General features: G+C 36.9%; 1 protein-coding gene across 3 annotated transcripts in view; it reads right to left on the minus strand.

Annotated features, from left to right (window-relative positions):
• Positions 1-22321, minus strand: part of trmt44 (tRNA methyltransferase 44 homolog) — a 32969-nt gene that overhangs the window by 2535 nt on the left and 8113 nt on the right. For 2 of the 3 annotated variants that reach the window (XM_055212092.2, XM_055212091.2), the window contains exons 5-10: positions 21482-21550; positions 20796-20903; positions 20413-20484; positions 19159-19265; positions 15735-15918; positions 12478-12841 (exon numbers count right to left, since the gene is read on the minus strand). In XM_055212092.2, the coding sequence (XP_055068067.2) occupies positions 12478-12841; positions 15735-15918; positions 19159-19265; positions 20413-20484; positions 20796-20903; positions 21482-21550 (904 nt within the window). The remainder of the gene's footprint in view (positions 1-12477; positions 12842-15734; positions 15919-19158; positions 19266-20412; positions 20485-20795; positions 20904-21481; positions 21551-22321) is intronic. The other variant, XM_055212093.2, reaches the window with a different exon arrangement.

A 22321-nucleotide genomic window follows, 5' to 3' on the forward strand; every position in this document is an offset into this window, starting at 1 on the left:
GAGAATTGTCACTACAGCGTCATCGCTATAATGTAAATTAGCTTTACCTGTGCTAGGCTAGCTTACGCTGTCTCGAGCAAAAATGTTGTCATCTGTGCTCTGCTTTAAGTTCGCAAACTCCCAAAAAACCTCCACAGGTTGAGAATCAGGGACACCATAACATTTTTTCCAAACTTGCAGTTTTGGCGGAACATTCGCGACGAGCATGTCAGCATTATATGCTTAAATGCAACTTCAATGAGGCTCAGGGGAGCGCCGTCGACTGACGCCACGGGTGTTTGAACAGAAAATGTCCTGTGAATCTGAAGTAACGTTAGTGAAAAACGCGATGTGCAAACATCTATTTGTGGTTGCCAATTTTAATTTTGTGGGGGAACTGAAAAATAAATAAATGTATGGGAATGTACAAGAAAGCTCTCACTTGTATGATGTCACAGCAGTAGGCAGCGCAAATATAACGACATGCCTATAATCCCTCCCGCTGCGAAGTGATACCAAACTCGATGGAAAAGCTAACCACACCAAAGTGAGGTGAGCTGACCCGACCCAAACTAAATTAAACCGTGGGGTACTATGCAATGGAAAAGCGCCATAAGATACCAAAACAGACTTGTGTGTGCACTTACCTTGAAAACAAAATGCATAGAATACTTGCTTGACTTTTGTTCTTATTTTTTTAAACCTTTGGTTTTGTTTTCAAATAAATAATACAGAAACGCACTTGCGTATGTCTGCCGCAAATATACTAGAGTCGTTTCGATGACAACGGGCTGTCTGCCGACGTCAATTTTTGCGAAGGCATTCCGAAATCAAGCGTACCGCGGTTCGGATGCAAAAATAATATGTGAACACAGTCCATGGGGGGCATGGGGAGGGGGGTGCAATAGAACTCGGGTTCAGACCAGGCAATCGCAACAAATATGAAACCGCCCTAAATAGTAAAAACATTATCCGAAAAACACCTAACCTGTTCCCTATACACCACACAAAATACCATTTGATATAGATGGTTTCAACAGTAACAACATAAACAAGTGGCTGTCATGGTCCGCACGCAACTTCCGGTAAACTCCGCAATAACAACAAAGTTCTTTAAACGTAGTTTATTTATAATACAAGCAAAAAAACAACACATAGATTACCTAGAAAACCAAACATTTGCTATTTTCGACGAGGTATTTGTTCAAGAGATCAGTTTAGCAACTAGTCAGACCATTAAAAAAAAATGAAACTGGAAGTAAAGTTCGGATCCAGATGTGTATCGCGTCAGCGCACGTGCGTCCGATGAAACCGTTTATACTCCTAGGGCTGGGTAAAAATATCGATTCATCAATGCATTGCAATTAATTGTTTCTCAATTCAATATCGATTCATCAAATCCTATGAATTGATTCAGCCCCCCCGGCCAGTGGCGGTGCTGTGGGCAACACTCTAGTGGGAGCGTTCAGCGTTGTACAAGCCGCGCTATATCAAAACAGAAAGATCAAAGATGGCAAACAGCAGCACTTCTTTTAAGCCTGTACCATCAACGTGATCAAACATTAACAGAGGTGGAAAGTAACGAATTACATTTACTCAAGTTACTGTAAATGAGTAGTTTTTTGTGTACTTTTACTTTTTTGAGTAGTTTTTAAAATCTGTACTTTTACTTTTACTTAAGTATGTTTTGTTTGAAGTATTGTACTTTGCTACATTTTAAATCATATCCGTTACTGAGTAATTTTTTTTTTTTAAAGCAAGGTGATAAAGACACGCAACGGATGATTGCTGAGCGGGGGAACGCGCAAAAAGAACCATGGAGACGGACGAGACAGGCGCGCGCTAATGCAGAGAGAGAATAAAGGTCTGATATCAGGTACCCAGGTCAGGGAAGCTAGAAGACAATAAACGTGTCAAAAGTATGACATAATGTAAAATCTTTAAATAATTCCATGAATGTTTCTTAGTTTAAAAAAGCTTTTTATTTTATTAACTTTTTGTTATTGCACTTTAATTGTAAAGATGTTCCTACAATTAAAAATAACTAGTTTGAGATTTATATTCCCTTGTCGTTTTTGAACTATACTAAAATCCTCCACCTCTCCCCGCTGTAAAAAAAAGTTACTTTTACTCTGAGTAAAGTTAAGATGATTTACTTTTTACTTTTACTTGAGTAGATTTTTAGACCAGTAACTTTACTTTTACTTAAGTAAAATATTATTAAAGTAACTTTACTTTTACTTGAGAACAATATTTTAGTACTTTTTCCACCTCTGAACATAAGTAATACTACATACATTATTTAAAAATATACTCAAGTACTTAATTGCTTGTGTATCTACTTATTATTGAATCAATATCGAAGGAAGTAAATCAATATTTAATTGAATCGAATCGAAGCCTAAAGAATCGAAATCAAATCGAATTGTGAAATTCCTAACAATACCCAGCCCTACTAACTCCGCCACCTCACCAAAAGTTTCACCCACTTTCTTTTTTACAGTATCTCCCCCAGGACACTTGTGGATAAGTAGTATCAAATCACAATACTGTAGTCCAGTGGTTCTCAAACTGGGGGCCCTGAGATGGTGCAGAGGGGGCCCCTGTTTAAGGACATTTTATAAAATAAATTAATTTATTATACATTTTATGTAATTAAACCCCAGAAAAATAAGGCTACTATATAATTAAATTTTTTGTTTAAGTCAAATTTTAAGTTTTGGAATGTTTTATGCCATACATTGTCATTAGTAGCCATGAAGGGATCCACCGTACACAAGGGGGGGGGGGGTTGTTGAGAACCACTGCTGTAGTCAATAGTGCAAACCGTTACAGAAATCAGCGTTTCATTGTTTTCATGAACTAAACTGTTTTTCGCATTTAAAACTTTCCTTTCATAAATAATTTTTTCTCTTGTATCTTGGAAATAGGATGTTGGCAGTGTAAAACAAAATCTATAAAACAAAAGTGATGCTTTTGTTCTGCTTGTCTGTATCCCATAAATGGAAAAAAGGGGGATGAAAGTAACAGTGAGAGGATTTTCTCATTTCTTGCTCGTCTCATAGTGCACATCTTAATCTCCTGTTATTTCCATTATGTCATTAGATCATTCAACACACCCCAGTTGTTTCACAAACATCGCTGAACATTACTGCTTGACATCAGTCAATACGTGACTTCATATCTTCTGAAGCTGTTGTAATCACTTAATCTGAAACTTTCCCACTGGCCTTTGTAAGAATGGTGGTCAGTTTTTGGTGCTTTGTGACTTGCTGCGAGCATCCGTTTTAAGCATCTGAGGTAATGGACGATGTTTGCCAAAGAACCCATAATGTCACAAAGTGAGAAATCTGAGAAAATAATTATTGGCTAAGAGATCCTGGACTCCAAATGCAGTCCTGTTTTCCACGAAGCAAAGAATAATTCATAGTACCGTTTAAAAATCCTTCTGTTAACTAGAAAAACATGGTCATCCATGGTGTAATAATAAGGCTATTAGTCACTTCTAGAAGTCAACAACGCGCTAGCAAATAGATCTTTCGCAGAGATAAATTCTCGAAGCAATCTACACTAAAAAATGGTCTCAAAAACCACGTACACCGCACTTAAGAGTTGAACCTATGATCTCAGTAATGGAACACCTTCATTTTTCATCTTTCACCACCCATGTGGTCCCTGTGGGAAGCTATACTATATGTACACCTACAGCAAAATTTACACTTCAAATAAGTTCATCTTCCTATAAGAGGCCTTCAGAATTGCGATCAAATGAGCATCCTTTTCACGAACGCTTATAAATAGCATCCAAAATCCCTCCTAGTACTCACGGAGCACATTTTCAACAATGCTGGCTGAAATCTTTAGACCGTAAACCTGTTACCATAGCAACCAGAGGCAGACCCATGGGCTGTAAGACCTGATGTGCCGCTAGAGCCTTTCCCCCGCCAGCGTCTGGTGAACCCAATCTCCGAAGGCTTGACCCAACGGTTCATGATGTGAATCAGTGAATGTCAGTTCGGGTCTGCTGAAGCTCATCTAAGAAGCATATCATTCTCCTAACCTTCACCCAACATGCACCCATCCCCTCTCGAGCAAGAGATGGAACATATCACAAATGATCTTGAGAGGTCTACAGCTATTTCATCGGTAGGAGATCGAGTCCTTGCGCTTGGTGACGAACAAAACAAATAATTACAGCTCTTTCAAAGAGAACAAAATGCGAAAACATCAATACCTGCTATGACATAAGCGCATTTTTATTAGTGCAAGAAAAAATTTAATAACGAAATGTGACCAGGCAGCAGCTATCAGATTAGAATCGCAGACGCTAGACATCATTGCATCCGAGATCCTAATACAATATCTGATACAGATATAATGGTGCAATTTGTGTTGCCATTTTGAGCAGAAAAGGCAAATGGGAATTAATGGCCAGACCAAAAAAAATAAAATGACTCAGTCGGTATACCTGCACTGATAATGTCTTATGCAGCAGTAACACTAGACTTTCAGCATGCAAAATTTATAAACAGACCCTTACAGCAACCGGATATCACACGCTAAAGTGTTTTTTATTTACACACCATGGATTCTGACGTGCATTATGGTTGCTTTTATTATTGTTGTACAAAATTATGTGATATTGTTATTTTCAGTCTTTACCTGAAAAGGCCACGCTTTGACGTATCGATCATCTACTGGTCAAATTTTATTAAGGGTTCCCACACCTTAGTTAACTTCAAATTAAAATGACCTTTCAAGAACTTTCCAGGTCCAATACCATCAAATTCAAGGACTAAATGTGGGGACACATTTCAAGTGAGAGCAAGGTTACATTTAGTGTTACCTTTAAAGATACATTGTTACAGTTCCCTTTCAAGGGAACTCGCGCTGCGTCACTGGGGTGACACTTCGTGGACGCCTCCAAGGGTAAGTGCGTCTGAAGTTGTATATCAAATTCAACCAATGGTGAGGCTTAACGACAAAGACAGGGTGACGCGGGAGCCAGAAAGTATATCGCTATCTGAAATGTTGCCAAAGATGGCGTTACAGGGACGCAGGAAGTATAGCAGGGGAGAAGCAGCGTCTCGTTCCCTTCTCAGGGAACAACAGTTACATACGTAACCCGAGACGTTTTCATGTGTCAAACACAACTATACAAAAAAGCATTTTGGTATGAATCAACATTCACATACAGAAGATATAAGCATTTAAAGTGAACAGTTTAGCATGTATGCTTAAAAAGTGTAGAATTTTTATAGTATTATCCTACAATACACAGGGAGTAATATGGATTTTTTCCAGAACTTTTTCAAGGACCTGTGGGAACCCTGTTCATTATGCTTGAACTTCCGAGTGCAGCGAAATGCGAAACTTTTCATATGAGCTTGCGTTTCCGGTTTGATGCATTAATGGAGGTCAATGGAACAAAAAATCTAGTGCTCTTGTACCAGCCGATTACCGTTTTTGACATTGTTGAGTGTTTTTATACCATAGACTGTAAAAAACATGGATGTAGTGTCTGTGACATCACCCGTATTTTTCTGAAGGGCATTTTTGAAGCCCCTCATGGCACTGCGGGTCACTTTTGGAAAACCAAAAATGGTCAAAGAGGCGGAACGTGGGAGGAGCTGAGGTGTCTGGTGACTGAAACCACACCCCCCTAGCCCGAAGGTAGTGACAGTAGCGGCACATTAATTAGATATTAAGGCTTAATATAATTTAAATGTATAAGTTACAAAAAAATTACCTCCTCATAGTTGTCACAGTTTTTGTACCAGACGGTAACTGTAAGGTTGGCCATTTTAACATGGGGCGTCTATGGGATTGACTCCCTTCCATGTTGGCTTCACGAGAGAAACCGTAAGTTTGCCCCTTGGTTTCACAATCTTACCTTTAGAGCCCCTATAAATTCAAAGAGCCCCTATGGTACGATTTACATTTAATATTTATTGGCTCTCTTATAAAATGTATATACGACTCTTTTATAAAATGTATATACGAATGTTACCTGGAAGTAAATAGTTTTAAATAGTCCTTTAAAAGTTTGAAGTGCTCCTGTATAAGCTTAGTGGTAGAGCACCGTGTTAGCAATGCAAAAGGTCATGAACCCAGTAAACACACATACTGATGAAAATGTATACATGTAAGTCGCTTTGGTTAAAGGGTCTGCCAAATGCATAAATGTAAATGCGATTCTTTTTACAGAAACCCAAGGCATTTATTAACCCACTGGATGATGAATGAATTTGCTTTTCAGAGCTTCAAATAACTGAGGACTCTCTAATGGGACTACCAAGACAAGGAGAGCCGGCACATTTTTAAAAATAACTACGGTTGTGTTCCACTGAAGAAAGAAAGCCATATACATCTTGGATGGCAGGGGACAGAGTAAATAATTTTCATTTTTGAGTAGACTTTTTCTTAAAAGTCTATTTTTTGTACTACTTGTTCATACACTTTTAAGCCCGGAATACACTGCAGGATTTTTGCCCTCCTATAAGAACATTACCTTATCACACTGTGCGGCATGAATCCTTTAAACTCGAGACGGGTACGACAAGCATGTAGATGATGACACAGAAGCTTCGGCGGCTACGTCACACGTTAGCGAAACGTCACCAGCATGCGCTCGTGGTAAACAAATACCAGCGCACAGGTCGTAGCAGCAAACACACTGTGTGGTGATTAAGCCGAATTGACACTGTCAGAAAACTATCGTAGGCTATCTTTGGACGCAAGACCGGGAAAATTGACGTCTTTGAACCTCTCTCACTGTACGACATAGGACCACCGATGAAGAGCCACAATCACAGAAATCACGACGATTGTTTCACTATGCCAATCTTTCATCTGGGACAGCCAATAATCGTGCAGTGTATCCCGGGTATTAGACAAATGGTACAAAGGTTGTCACCAGGGCAGTAACCTTTAAAGGACAAGTTCGGTATTTTACACTTAAAGCTGCCCCGAGAATTTTCAGGTGTTTGTTCTATCACCTCCCACCTCTACAATGGGTGTATAGGTGCACTGGAACAATCCTCCATAAAATGCATTAAACTTTCGTTTACAAAGACGTGAAACTCATCGAGTGGTCAAGGGGGGTTCACTGATATGCTCACACAAAAATCCCCGCAAAAGATGCCCTCCGGCAACAGGTGTTTTACCATTCGTTGTAAACTTGTGGACCTATTTTTCCAAACGTCTCACACCCGTACATTCTTCCGTTGAGAGCTTGAATAATAGACACTCCAGCCCAGGTGGTGGCGATAATTCGCCTTTGCCAATTGCAAGAATACGAACAACGTTCCCGGCGCGGAGTAATACCGTACCTCACAGCACATCTAATACAAGTCAATGGAGTTGGCAAAAACTATGATAAAACCTGTTGGAATGCGTATTTTGCAGCGATATCTGTGTGAGCATATCAGTGAACACACCTGACCACTCGGTGAGTTTCACGTCTTTGTAAATGAAAGTTTAATGCATTTTAGGAAGGATTGTTCCAGTGCACCTATTAGGGATGGGCATTCGATTAAGTTTTCTTTGTCGATCGTCGGGAGAATTAACGATCGACTATCGATTAATCATTAATATTTTTATAATAAAATTTGTTATTTAACTTTTATACTTAAAAAATGCAATGAATACAAATATACAGCGTGTTTTTCCTCGATGAGACTTGTGGCAGACAGTTAAACTATGTTTCAAACATATATGTGCGTGCATGTGCAGTGCTCAAAGCAGCGGAACCTGCAGCTGCGAGCCAGCCTTCTAAAATAGAGACCTCATTATTAGTTCCAAAATAAAAAACAGATTCATGTTTAACATTAAATTAAACAAAAAACATAATACTTAGATCTGAAAGGTTTTGTCAAAATGTAACTCAAAATTATTCAAGCCAGAAGAAAGTGCAAGATATTAGCCTTCCTAACATTAGGCTATAACAAATTAGGCTACTTAAAGCCTCGTGAAAATAACTAAATTTAGTAACTCGCATAAAACTTCTGCACCAGTCTACTAATTTTTTTTGAGAAATAAAAGCATGTTTTGGGGTCAGACGCGACCACAACCCATGGTGACCGTCAGTCCAGCCGCCGCCGAAAACAGCCGCTCCGAGGAGACTGACCGGGATGCACAGGTACCTCAGCCAGGGCTGGACTGGGACAAAAAAATTGGCCCTGGCATTTTGGCCCACACCGGCCCACTACATAGGATCACAAATCTTTGTGCAATCTTGACTACTAATTCTATATAATGATTAAGTAGAAAAGTATAAGAGCTGACACGTGACATTACAAAAATGTAAGCGCTGTAAAAAGCTTTGCAAGTTAAAAAAATCTGCTAATTGTTTTAGCCAGTGAGTGTGCACAATGTTTAAACTAACCATTCTGAACACCTTATGATAACACTGAGACCTGATAAATGTTACAATGAAGTCGCAGTCTCACGGCAGAGCCACGAGTCCCATTACAATGTTTGCAGAATATTTGATCACTTTTGGGCACCTTTTACCAATTCCAAACCACAGTAATTTTAAAAACTAACATTCGTTTTTGTGTATATTTTTCTTTTCATCCTATTTTATGACCTTGCTGAATCAGGATTTCTTGTCTAATGGTCAAACCTCAATTTTGCAATTTCCATGCATGGCATCTTTCTTATGGACATCAAATAATGAATTTCCACTGTGTGTGTTAAACCTTTTTTTAATCCATTTTAAATGTAAAAGAAAATGTGCCTAATAATTCTGCCCACCTGAATATAAGGTGCCTTTTTCTCCAGCCAGCCATCATTAACAATAATGTAAGACTTATAAATGCTTTATTTACTTAATTAATGGTAGTTATTAAGATTAATTTGCTTTAGAATTAGTTAATATGTTTGATAAAAACTGTGATAAAAAGTTTGATGTAGCTACCTCATAATTCTGCCCACACTGTATTTTATTGCAATGTAATCACTGTCATTTTGCAAACAGCCATCGGTCTACCACTTGTGTTTTTGACTGCGTTTTTATCAAGAGGATATCTAACGAAAGCGGTTCTGCTTACCGCACGTCAATTCGCTTCTCAGGCACACTGACGCTACATGCTCCATAAAACAGCCCGAAAAGTTGTGATTGGGTTAGCCAAATGTCAAATAAAAAAGAACCAATGGGCTGTTGATTGGGTGTCTCCTGGGCCGGTCTGTCAGACAAAAAATCTAACGCTAACTGTTTGGTAAAATGCAGTACATTGCCACCGCGCCTTTTAGCGCCATTAATGAATTACGTGAAAACAGAAACAAAGAAAGAAAGCAACGGGCCGCGTTGCGCGATGTACGAGTGTTATGGGCTGGTCAGACAGAAATAGTGTGAGATGTTTGATGCGTCGTGTCGTGTGTATGATGCTCCTCCTCTGTTTCTTGTGCATCTGACACAAGAAACAGAGAGGGAGAGGTGGAGCCTGTTAGGAGATGATTGGGCCAGCCCAGTGTCAGTATGGAAAATTAACCAATGGGCCGCTGTCCCTGCTTTATGGGCCGGTCGTTGGCCAATTAAAAAAATCATATAGGCTATTCACCGGCCCCCAAGTGCGTCGGCCCACCGGGCATTTGCCCGGTATGCCAGATTACCAGTCCAGCCCTGACCTCAGCGCTAACTTATTCCGCATACAGAGTATGTGTGAAACAGCGTGCGTTTTGTGAGCCCCATTTACCATTGTATAATTATACTAACATAGTCTTTTAGTTTTTATTTGTAGTAAAACAACAGTAGACATTTACTATGGTCTCCAACTCCACAATATACCATAACCATGGTATTTGTAGTAAAATTGCGGAAATACAAATCGTTTTTAATCTGCAAAAAAAAAAAAACATTTTCACAATGATAAAATCATGGCTAATTTTCCTAAGGTAGTAATTACAAAATTATATATGTTTGAAAGACGGAGATGCGCACCTGTCAATCTATTACATAACAGAGCGAGGCCAGAGACAAACTTGCTCATAAACGGGAGTACTATGGAATAATGTGTGCATCTTTGAATAACTGTAAATTTTAAATATATTTTTGTCATATAAAGTTTTGAGACATGGCCTAATAATGCTTTTTTCACTTTTATTGCTCATTTAGACTTATTGTGCGGGTAACAGCGTTTTTGACGCATTTACATCAGAGATTATTTTAGCAATATTGCTTTTTCCGGTAATAATAATACAATTTATATTTCAATCCTGTTTCATTGTCTGTTTATTCATTTCATTATGCTGTTATGTTAATGTGAGGATATTTATTTGCCATATGAAACGTGCCGTTATATGAATACTTTTGTATAATATTCAAATTATATGCGGAATAATGTGTGCATCTTTGAATAACTGTAGGAATACAGTTGCTTATTTTTTTCATAAAGTTTTGAGAAATAATAATATTGTGAGGATATATTTCCATATGAGACGCTTTTTGTCGTTGAATACTCTCGTTTATTATTTGGAAATCATATACATACATAGTAGGAAATATATAATGTGGAAGGGTAGACTTGCAAAGTTACTCTGCTTATTTTTATTTATGATATATGTGGAGATAAATAAAGCATTGCAAAACTGCTGATTTGATCCATTCAGATCCTGACCACCAGGCTAGAGATTTTAAACATCCTTAATACACACTTACGAGTCTGTCAAATAATATCTAAAATATATTGTTTTGTAAAAAAAATGATGCTTTGTTCTATTGTTTATGCGGAAAAGTGTTCACAGAAAGTGTCAATCACATGAACGTTTTATATGCAGAATAAGCGGTCAGCAGCGCACTGCAACGAGTGCTTGAGGAATTCGCCGCACACATACGCAAACGCACTGCATACGGAGTATTTGTGAAACAGGAGTAAAATAAAAAAATGCATTTGATTAATTGATAACAAATTACGAAATCGACGAAATTCTTAACAATCAATTATCGATCGTCGATTAATTATGCCCATCCCTAGCACCTATACAGCCATTATAGAGGTGGGAGGTGATACAAGAAACACCCGAAAATTCTCGGGCCAGCATCATATGTTCAAATTTCAGTCAAAACTGTTCTATTTCATCATAAACAATCTGAAAACAGGGCTTTAAGTGTAAAATACCGAACTTGTCCTTAAAAAAAGGTCCTAATATGTACCACTTAGTACCATTAGGTACAAATGTATATACATTTGGTACCAATATGTACCGTTGATGTACTAATATGAACTCTTTAGGTACAAATGTGTACTATTTGAAAGGGTACCGCCTCAGTGACAGGTTTTGTACCTTTATTTCTGAGAGTATATAATCTTGTAAAAAGCTTTATATTGCAAAACACAGGCAGTTTATTGAACAGTTTCTTATATAAGATAAAATATCAATGTTCTTTCAGGGTTGTTCAAACATAAGTTCACACACAAGTTTGCCTCTACTAGTCCTTAAATGTCATATAAAACATTCCCAAAATACCACTACACCAATATATCTCATGCATAAAACATAAAAGTGAGGGAGAATAATTCAAACAGACAGCTACATCCAGGGTCTGCCCTAAGGGCATTTGTCTTTCTTTGTCTATTTAATACTCTTTCTCCCAGTGGTGAATTAAATAATATTGTATGTATTCTTTGTAAAGGCTATAATTGGATTTAGGACATGAATTGTGCATGTGCACAAGTCCGCCTGTCAAATACTGTGTGGCAACAAAAGTAGAAGACTGAAATAGTTCAGCAAGATTGGCAGAAGTCGCCCAGGCTACCTAATGATGTGCAACCCACAACTATCTTGTTTATGATACTTCCAAAAAATTCAAGAGATTTCCATCAAGAATTTGGAGCTTAACATTTAAATTCTCATTTGTATTCAGGAATAATCTCTCTCTCTCTCTCTCACACAGACACACACGTGATTTACGGGGACTCCCCATAGACATAATGGTTTTTATACTGTATATTCTATCCTCGTGCCCTAACCCAACCCCTAAACCCAACCCTCGCCATTTTTTAATTTATAAAAAATTAACCTTTCGTTTTTTTTAAGCCATTTCGTATATGAGGACATGGGAACCATGTATGCCAGTACACACATTACCATGTTGTATTAACTTTGCATTCAATCCATTAAAATATCCCCCTCAATTCTCAAAGCTAGTCTCTGCTTGTCCAGAATGAGTCTGCTGAGAGTTATGTAAGATGTTATGCGTTAAGAAAAAACAAAAAAACTTTGAGAGAAAGATAAAATAACAGAGCCATTTGGTACATGGAGTCCATCTTAATTTCAATATCCTGGTCCAGTTCTTAATTTGGGCCTTTTGTTAAAATTTATAATTTATATGATTTCCATACTAATTCTTAAGTAAATGATCAAAATCCTCATGGAAACATACTGAAATATAGGTCGCACATAATCTTGGCTACTGTATGATTTTCACTTGCTTTTCTCTACACATCCATGTCACATGACATCTCCCAGTGGAAACAGATGTAGAACTATTCTTACCTCCTGTGTTCCACACGTCACCGCTTTCGCTTCTCTCTGTGTTCCTCTCGGTCAGACTTAGCAAGGACTTTGCCACCTTCAGAACCACGCCGTCCACAAAATCTCTCGGAAGGGTTGCGCAATTCCTGATGGTCTCTATCTTTTCTCTTGGTTGAAAGCCATTTCCCCAGTCACTTTCAGGAGTTGAGATATCCTGACTATTCTCAAGGGAGTTAGGTCCATCTTGGTCGCCCTGACTGGCACTCGTGGCGCCCCCCGAGCTTGTGAATAAGGCCTGACGACCCCTGATATAATCGTTCCTCTGTTCCTCTATCAGAGCCTCTTCTTCCTCTGTATACCTCCTGCCTTTGCCAATTAAACATACCTGAAAAGAGTGTGACATTACAGAACAGGAGTCGTATAGGGCACAGCTTGTTTTGACTGCGCTTCTAACATTAATTCACAACCTCAGAGTCGCCAGTGGAGTTTTTACTGTCCCGACTGTGTGTTTAGAGCTGATTTTGGAGGGCGCTTGGCTATTTTTTGCTGCATAAGGTGAAAATTGAGTTCTTGTGAAATGGAGAGATTCACACCCTCGCTTCAGAATAATGCTACAGCACAGCTTGGGAACAAAAGTGGAAATTCTGGACCAGAAAACGTGGACATACTGACTCATACTTTATAATTTTATCTTCCACATTTTAAAATAGTATACTATAAAAGTCATCAAAACTATTAACTACAACAAAGTATGGAAATTATGTAATCAGCAACAAAAAAAATTGGAACAGAAAAAACATATATTGGATTACTCCAGGTACCCAGTCTTTATTGCTTAACAGATCTGCACATTCTTGGTATTTTCTTAAATTATATGTGACCCTAAACCACAAAATCTTAAGTAGAATGGGTATATTGTAGCAAAAGCCAAAAATACATTGAAAAATCATTAGGATATTAACACTTTCCCTGCCATTGACGTGACTAAACCGTGTTCCTGATGAGTTTTTATGGTAATCTGTAATACCGCAAATATCCACTAGGTTCCGCTCTTACCCAATTTATAAACAAACCTGAAGCAAAATATTATTTATTAATTTTACACTCCGTGTATGTTTTGATAATCGTTATAAATCTGATCTTTAACAAAATTCGTTCACAAAAATGCAATGATTTCAGCTTTTCGATCAAAATTTTGTATTTTTGAAGAAAAATACCCATATTTAAGAGTTTATAAACAGAGAAAAAAATTAAGATAGAATAAAACGTTTTTTTTTTATTGTTTGCAGAGGGTCTGTTTTTTAATGATATATTTGTTTATATATTTTCAGAAGAAAATTTTTCTGGAAGACATTTTGTGAAACTTTTGTGAAAATCACAAAAAATGCTGGCGGGCAACTTAAAAAAAGTCAGTTAATTAAAGATCATCTTACAAAAAGATATTTTATCTATTTCCTACTGTAAAAAAAATGAAAACTTTTTGTGAGTGGATGCAGTTGCTAATGACTTAAAGGGGCACTCTTTTTTTGAAAATATGCTCATTTTTCAGCTCCCCTAGAGTTAAACATTTGATTCTTACCATTTTGGAATCCATTCAGCTGATCTCCAGGTCTGGCGGAAACACTTGTACCATAGCTTAGTATAATTTATTGAATCTAGTTAGACCATTAGCATCGCGCTAATAATAACCAAAGAATTTCGATATTTTTTCTATTTAAAACTGTGATTATTATATTTGCGATTTTCTAGCCCAACATGGCTAGGAACTATACTCTCAGTCTGGCTAAATAATCAATGACTTTGCTGCTGTAACATTGCTGCAGCAGGCGTAGTGATATTACGCACTGCCCGAAAATAGTCCCCTTGGTGACTTTCAACAGCAGGGGACACTTTTCAGGCGCTGCATAATATCATTGCGCCTCCTGCAGCCATGTTACGGCAGCAAAGTCCTTGATTATTATGCCAGAATGAGAGTATAGTCCTAGCCAAATCTGCCTAGAAAATCACAACTTTTAATTTTTTTGTTGGTCTTGGTACGCGATGTAACTACAGAAGAGTCAAGTTTTAAACAGGAAAAATTTAAAAACTCTTTGGTTATTTTTTTGCGCGATGCTAATGGTCTAATCAGATTCAATAGATTATGCTAAGCTATGCTAAAAGTGCTAGCGCCAGACCCGGAGATCAGCTGAATGGATTCCAAAATGGTAAAAATAAGTGTTTTACTCTAGGGGAGCTGAAAAATGAGACTATTTTCCAAAAAAGTGGAGTGTCCCTTTAATTTGGGCAAATTTAAAGGAACAGTATGTAGGATTGTGGCCAAAACTGGTATTGCAATCACAAAACTTGTGGCTAAAACTGGTACTGCAATCACACAACTGGTTGCCAATATACAAAATGACAACATAAACATCAGTTGAGGGCTGCAACACCACTTTTTAAATGACAATATCCTGGCCAGACCACTGTTGTCATTGATATTATTATTATTATTAGATGAATTATTTAAAATGAAAATGATTTCTTAATGTCTAGTGACATATCGGGGCCATTTTAAGATTAATTGATTTAAATTTCTTACATAATGTAGACTTTCCTACTTAGTATTCCCGTCTTGTTTTCAGTACAAACATCCAAAAATTCTTAAATCAAGATGAATTTTGTCGATGAGCAAAACTACCCAAGAAAAAAGTCTAGTTTTAGACAAAAAAATACAATTTAAGTGAATTTGTGCTTAAAACAAGCAAAAATATCTGCCAATGGAGACAGAAAATTTTACTTGAATTAAGTGTAAAAAACAAATCTTATTTGTTATAAGGACAATTTCACTTAAATTGTATATTATTTGTCTTAAAACTAGACTTATTTACTTAGGTCATTTTGCTCATCAAGAAAAAGCATCTTGATTTGGGAATTTTTGGATGTTTCTATTGAAAACGGGACAGAAATACTAAGTAAGAAAGTCATTTTTTGCAGTGTTTAAAGGCCATTATTTCAATATTTTTATTCTCGCACCTAAATTCAACATTTTTAAATATTGTCCTATACTAACAAACCATACATAAACGGAAAGCTTATTTATTCAGCTTTCAGATTATGCATGAATCTCAATTTCCAAAAATTGACCCTTATGACTGGTTTTGTGGTCCATGGTCACATATATGGTTTAAACTATCTCTATTAAACCATTTATTTCCACCACTGTCTACATGTCATGGAGTATGAAACTGAATAAACCAGTCAAGCCGAACACTGGCAATACAGATACTGGTTCAACCTACCCGTTTGGTGGAAGGGATCCTCAGGCAATCCTCCTCTGTGTTAAAGCCGCATGCTGTGCTGACATCAGTAATGAAGTCAATGTACTCCTTATACTGGGACTTCTTACACTGCCTGCGCTGGTACTTCCCACAGAAGTCAAAGAAGCAGCATGGAAGTACAAAGTAGCGGCACGAGTATGAAGATCTAGACAAAATGGACACACACAATACCTGCCATATTAAATTTCAATTCTCCCACACTTTATAATTAATGAATTTCCATGACAGTTCCGTAACCTTTTACTCTAGTTGCAGGTGATGAACAAATCCTGTAAATTGACAGATGAATCATTCAGAAAAGTTTGTTTCTGTTTCAACCAAATTACTGTATTTTCCAGACTATAAGTCGCACTTTTTTCATAGTTTGGCGGGTCCTGGAACTTCTAGTCAGGTGTGATTTATACGTCAAAAATATTTTATATGAACCAAGAGAAACCATTACCGTCTACAGCGGCGAGAGTTTGCTGCTCCTGTATTTATGTAATTCAATGGATTCAGTGATGTGGAATGACTTCGGGACCTTTTTGAACTTGATTTGGCTTGTCATGCTAATTTTGCCTATTCAACCACTCAGGTATGTTCTGTATGCTGTTACTAACGTTACTTTAACATGTATGGACACCTATTCAGGCTGTTGTTCTGTGCTATTGTTTAGTTGAATAACTTGCCTTTCTAGATGAAATGTCTGTTCTTCGGTTTGGATTTTGTGAAATCATTTTCTAAATAAATGCGACGTATAGTCCAGTGCGACTTATATGTGTTTTTTCTCTTCAAAATGCATTTTTGACTGATGCGACTTATACTCCAGAGCGACTTATAGTATGGAAAATACAGTGCACCTCAATGCTATTTTATGTGTTGCTGTATAGCTCAGTGGTAAAGCATTGTGTTAGCAGCAAAAAAAAAAAAAGGTTATGTTTGTAACCCAGGGAACACATATACTGATAAATGTATAGCTTGTAATGCATTGTAAGTCGCTTTGGATAAAAGTGTGTGACAAATGCATAAATGTTATCTTAGAACAATATGTAACCTGTTAAATAATTTAAAATCTAGAAAAATTTACATTTATCTCAAAACATTTACATTCCTTTTAATAACTAGATTTTTCTTTAACGCTTATAAAAAACATGTACTGTATATTTTATAAAAAGTTAAAATAAACATCCACAAATAACATTGTCTTCTTCTAATAAAGAATATCCAAAATGTTTTTTTTTAGGTGATGCCTTTTTTATGCATGAAAATGCTACAAAAACATTTATGGTGATGCCATTGTCGAACCCTTTTGGTTCCCCAAAGAACCTTCTTTTCTACCTTTTATTAGTCTAAATATATTTTTACTAACTACAAGGAACTTTTAGTGCTACTAAAAGTTTCTTCTGATGTTAAAGGTTTATTATGCAACGATACAGCTAAAATATTTTTTTTATGGTACTGTGTACACCTTTATTTCCGAGAGTGTAGGTGTATGTTATTGTACACGATTTGTTTAAGTCTAACAGTTAAGAATAACAGTTGTTATGGGATGCCTAGATGTTATTGTTCGCCTAAACAATGAAGACTTTACAATATCTTTAAAAATGAGATGTTAAAACATACAAGGTGTTGTTTCCTGCGTATGAGAGATACATAAACAAACCTCTTCTCTCCTCAACACTGTGAATCATCTAACTTCTCTAAACGTAACTAAAAATATCTAATGGAAAAAAAAACATTAACATCAAAACAAGATGGTAGGGCAGATCTAGACCATCTGGGGTAAGTTTAGGTCATCAAGACGCATTACAGAGATAAATGATGACTGGACTGATCAAGCTAACCATCTCCACCTAGTGTCTGAGCCAATGGGTGCTTGATTCTCAACAAATCTGCCAAAAATTGTTCACGTGGACAATATTAAGTCAATGACTTCTGCTGAATACACTTAATACCAGCTTTTTAAACCCATGTGGATGAATGATAAAAAAGCAATTGGGCTTGCACTATACAGTGACATCATTTATCTCTGCGTGGTTACTGTCACACTGAAACATAAGAGCATAAAGTTATTAATTTTTTACTCTTACTTTTTTGTGCCAAACGATTAGAACTAAACTAACACTTATGCAATCTAATCTAGACAACCTGTTCCAATATTACAGAAATGTGATCCTGCCTGTGAAAACCCAACTAAAGTCATTTACATTTACAATCATCCTATATTAAGACCATTCAGTGAAAATATAACCTTGATATTTTTAATATTGACTGACTAAGGCCATGTCAAAGACTGAAATCAATGATTGAAATAAACTTTGATGCTCCTAATCTCATTATTAGATTATGAGACTTTAGCCTAAAGTCACACATATTAATGCAATTAAGTAAATCATCTAGATACTTAATAGTTATCTTATATGGGTAAGTTTTCCAGATAGGGCTTATAGTCTCAGACTAAAATGGATGTTTGAGCTGCCTAATTTAAAAACATCTTGCATTTACATATCTTAACATAAGTCAGTGCCATTGTTTTGTCTCAAGATGCACACCAGTAATGTTTTTTGTAATGTAGGTTTGTGGAAAACTACTTAATAGTCCTAATATATCTAAGGCCCCTTAGATATTTTAGTTTTAATCTCACGATGAATTTAAACCATCTAGGTAAAGTTTTATTTAAAGGGGCCATGGCATGAAAATCTGACTTTTTCATGTTTAAGTGCTATGATTGGGTCCCCAGTCCTTCTATCAACCTAGAAAATGTGAAAAAGATAAACCCAGTAACTTAGTTTTGGTAAACCATTCTCTAAAAGCACATGAAAAAATAGGTCGTTGAAATTTGGCTCTCCTTATGATGTCATAAGGAGCTCTTATTATTATAATAATACCACCCCTTAATCTGCACTATTCAACCACAGCACTGCCATTTAGTGCAGAGAAAAGCACAATTGAGTTTTAATTGCAACAAACCACCATCATTGTGATCAGTGTTTGAATTTCATCAACTCATTTGCATTTTAGAGGACACACCCAAAATGGCACATTTTTGCACACACCTACAAAGTGGCAATTTTAACATGCTATAATAATTGATATGGTATTTTGAGCTAAAACTACACATATGTGCTCTGGGGACACCAAAGATTTTTTTGACATCTTTAAAAAGTTTTGTGCCATGGCCACAACTTTGCGAAATAAGGCCGAATTAAATATGTAGCAATAAAAAATTTTTTAATAATCACTAAAATCTATAATATTGTCACAAAGCCTGTTTTATTCATTATTAGCATTTCTTTAATGACCTCAAAACCAACACTAATTCTGGGACAGAATAAAGTTTCAAATCACTTCAAAGTAATTTACTTGGAGAGCAGGTGTCTACTCAACACAAGTGCTGATGACTTGCCTGGCTGCAATAACAGGGATCCATGGTGTAAGCTCATCTGAGTGGTTTCCAATCAGCCAGTCTGTGGTGGGGAAGAGGAAGCCGTTGCTGGGCATGATGGCATTTTCCTGAAATAGATGAGAGCACCCGCTGCATTTCATTATCATTGGCTGAAAGCGTAATGACTTTGGGAGGCGAGCGTCTAGGAAAATCAACCAGGGACTCGATTTCCAAGTTTAAGTTTTGTAGCAAGGGACCATCTGAATTTGATAATGGTGATGCTCAGGTACATTAATATAAAAATTGTTCTGATAGCTGTAAGGTATAAAGTGATTGCTGCAGGACTACTACTAGAAACGAGTTGCATAACATTTTTGCCAAATATGACAAAAAATTATCATTAGCTCATGCGCAACGCTACATGCAGAATGACAAGAACCATCTGAGCCTTGACCCCCCAATTTTCCCAGCAGACAGCCCACTCGTGACATCCCAGATTGTACTGCATCTGTTCAGATGGGCACACCATGTGTTTCACCGATGTTGAAATACTACAGGGATTTCACTGGCGCTCAAATGCACCCCCTAAATTCACACATATTCCCACTAGACCTGCCACTGAAGCATCTCCGCATCTCTTTCACGGCAGGACACTATAAATAATGGAGCTGAGGGAGTGTTATAAGCCTTGTTCTACGAGAGCAAAATTGAAAAAAAGGCTTTTCTGACAACAGAACTACATGGAGAGGAAACCCGGTCTGGAGATTTGGCTCAAGAGATCAAATACTGATTTTTAATTACTGTCAGTAACCCGAAATTGTTCAGTGTAACTAAATGATACATTTTTGGAAGAAAATGAAACAACACTCAAACGGGGAAATGTACACCTTGCTTGTAAGTTGCAAATCAAATGCATAAATTTAAATGTACCACATTGCTAGACCCTTGCCATGGTGTTCTGGGCAGTTGGTAGTGAGTTCTTTGTGCATTGGGTGTTTTTACTGTAAGTTGTGCCAGTATGCAACAGCATAGCAAGAAAAATGTGTTCCCTTTAGGTCTCAATTATATTTAGGTTCCTACATATGGTTCACTCCAACGAAAGGGATAAGGGATATTTTCTCTTGCCGTACCATCTACAAAGCAGACGACCATGCTTGAGTGATACACCTGGTGTTACTTGCCTTAGCAAGCACCACTAATTTCATCTAAGTTCAACATATTCACATCATCAAAGATTTTTGTTTGGGAACATGACGTTCCTTAATTATGTCTTACCTCCAGATGTGTATCAGGCCCGTACATGTCCCAGATTTTCCTCCTGCGAATGTCAATGCCCTTTCCAGGATGCTGAAACCCACATGACTAACTTAATCCTCAGCCGGTTTAATCAAAAAAGAGCACCAAGTTCATCACAGGAAGTAAGTGTATATAATTTCATTTTAGCCCTAAGAGGAAAGGAGTCAAATTTCTAATCTCTTGTATAATTAAAACCACAGACCAAAGGTGGCTTTTCATGGTGTTTATATTTATATGGTCTCTACTGTATCATTGATTTTAACACTGGATGAATATTAACAAATGAAAAGAGCTCAACGCTGAGGGGCTGCAGTATACAATGTAGAAACTCGACACAGCAGCAGATGTATTCGGTAACCTACCCCTTCGTTGTTTAATATGTGAACCAGCAGGCCATTTCCACAGCCGAGATCCACAAAGGACTGTTTTGTTGTTGTTCCCTTTTCAATGCGCTCCTCACCCCACAAGACCTGCATGGTTGACAGAGACAGTGTGTGTTTTCCTCTGATATGCTGAGAGTCAATAGGACTTTAAAACATGTCCATAAAGCCCATTTATTTAAGATAAACTAGCACTGTGCATAAAGTCTGACATGCACTATCTGTGACAGGATTCCTACACCTTGATTAACGTCAAATTCAAGGACCTTTCAATGACTTTCCAGGTCCAATATCCTAAAATTCAAGGACCTCACATTTTAAGTCAGAGCAAGGTTTTTGAGGATTTTTTTATGACATCATCCATCCTACACTACACAGGGAATAATATTGATTTTCCAAGCACTTTTAATGAACTGTATCTATGTATGTTTATTTTCAAAAACCTTCCAGGACCATGAAATGTTTTTCCCAGATTCACAAACTTTGAATGATATCAAGGACCCATGGGAACCCTCTGTGAGTTATGGCGGGGTCAAAAATGCCATATGAATATGTATTTTATAAATTTAATTTATATTCGAAATGAAATGTAATTTACAAATGTTATACATAATAACCAAAACATCACAAATATACATAAAAAGCATAATAAGAGACTTTCAACCTACCAACAAATATGTTGCGATTGCAACATCCTCATATACAAACTTCTCAGGATCAGTAACTTCAGGCCAAACCTTGAAAACAATAAATAGCAAATAAATGTCAAATTTAAAACAAATGCAGGCATATCCCAACCCACACTACATATCACATGCGCATATATAAGAAACTATTGACAGTGTTTTTGATATAAATTGGTTTTCTCTGTAAATGTTTTACACTGCAAAAGTGCACGGTTGGGTGATTCTCGCGAAATTAGACTTGAGGTGTCATGAAACATTTTGATAAAAAAGTAAATGCAAAGTAAGAGTATCAAAATAAGAAGCATACAGTTACAAACATCTCTTCATGTACTATTTTGCACATGATTTCAAATTACATCATACAAACCAATTTTGTGGTTTTTTTCCGCATTTAAGGGGAACATTTTTATTACTGCAACGTGTCCATGACTGGATTTTGGTTCTTTGACATGGAAATATTTATAATTACAAAAAATCTAAAATAAAAAGCTTCAGTGCATGTTATACTATAAACATTTACAGTAAAGAAACATGTGGTATTTGGTGATCATTGGTAAATGTAGAGACAATAATAAGGAAATCAGGGGCTTTTAAAAAAAATCTGATGCTGGACACCTTCTAATTCTGGATTTCGTGAGAATCACCCGGTTATGTAATGCTAAAAGCTGGTTAAAAGTGATGTAAATACTCCGTTGTGTAAAAAGCTTGCTTATAGAAGTACATGAATGCCAAAAAGTTAAAAGTGAGTCATTTTTTAGTCATCGGCATCAGGAGTAATCATGCAATCAGGTCAAGAAGGTACCGAAATAAAGTGCTGGGGGA

The sequence above is a fragment of the Misgurnus anguillicaudatus genome, chromosome 21 (genome assembly GCF_027580225.2).
Source record: "Misgurnus anguillicaudatus chromosome 21, ASM2758022v2, whole genome shotgun sequence".
Taxonomy (NCBI): Eukaryota; Metazoa; Chordata; class Actinopteri; order Cypriniformes; family Cobitidae; genus Misgurnus; species Misgurnus anguillicaudatus.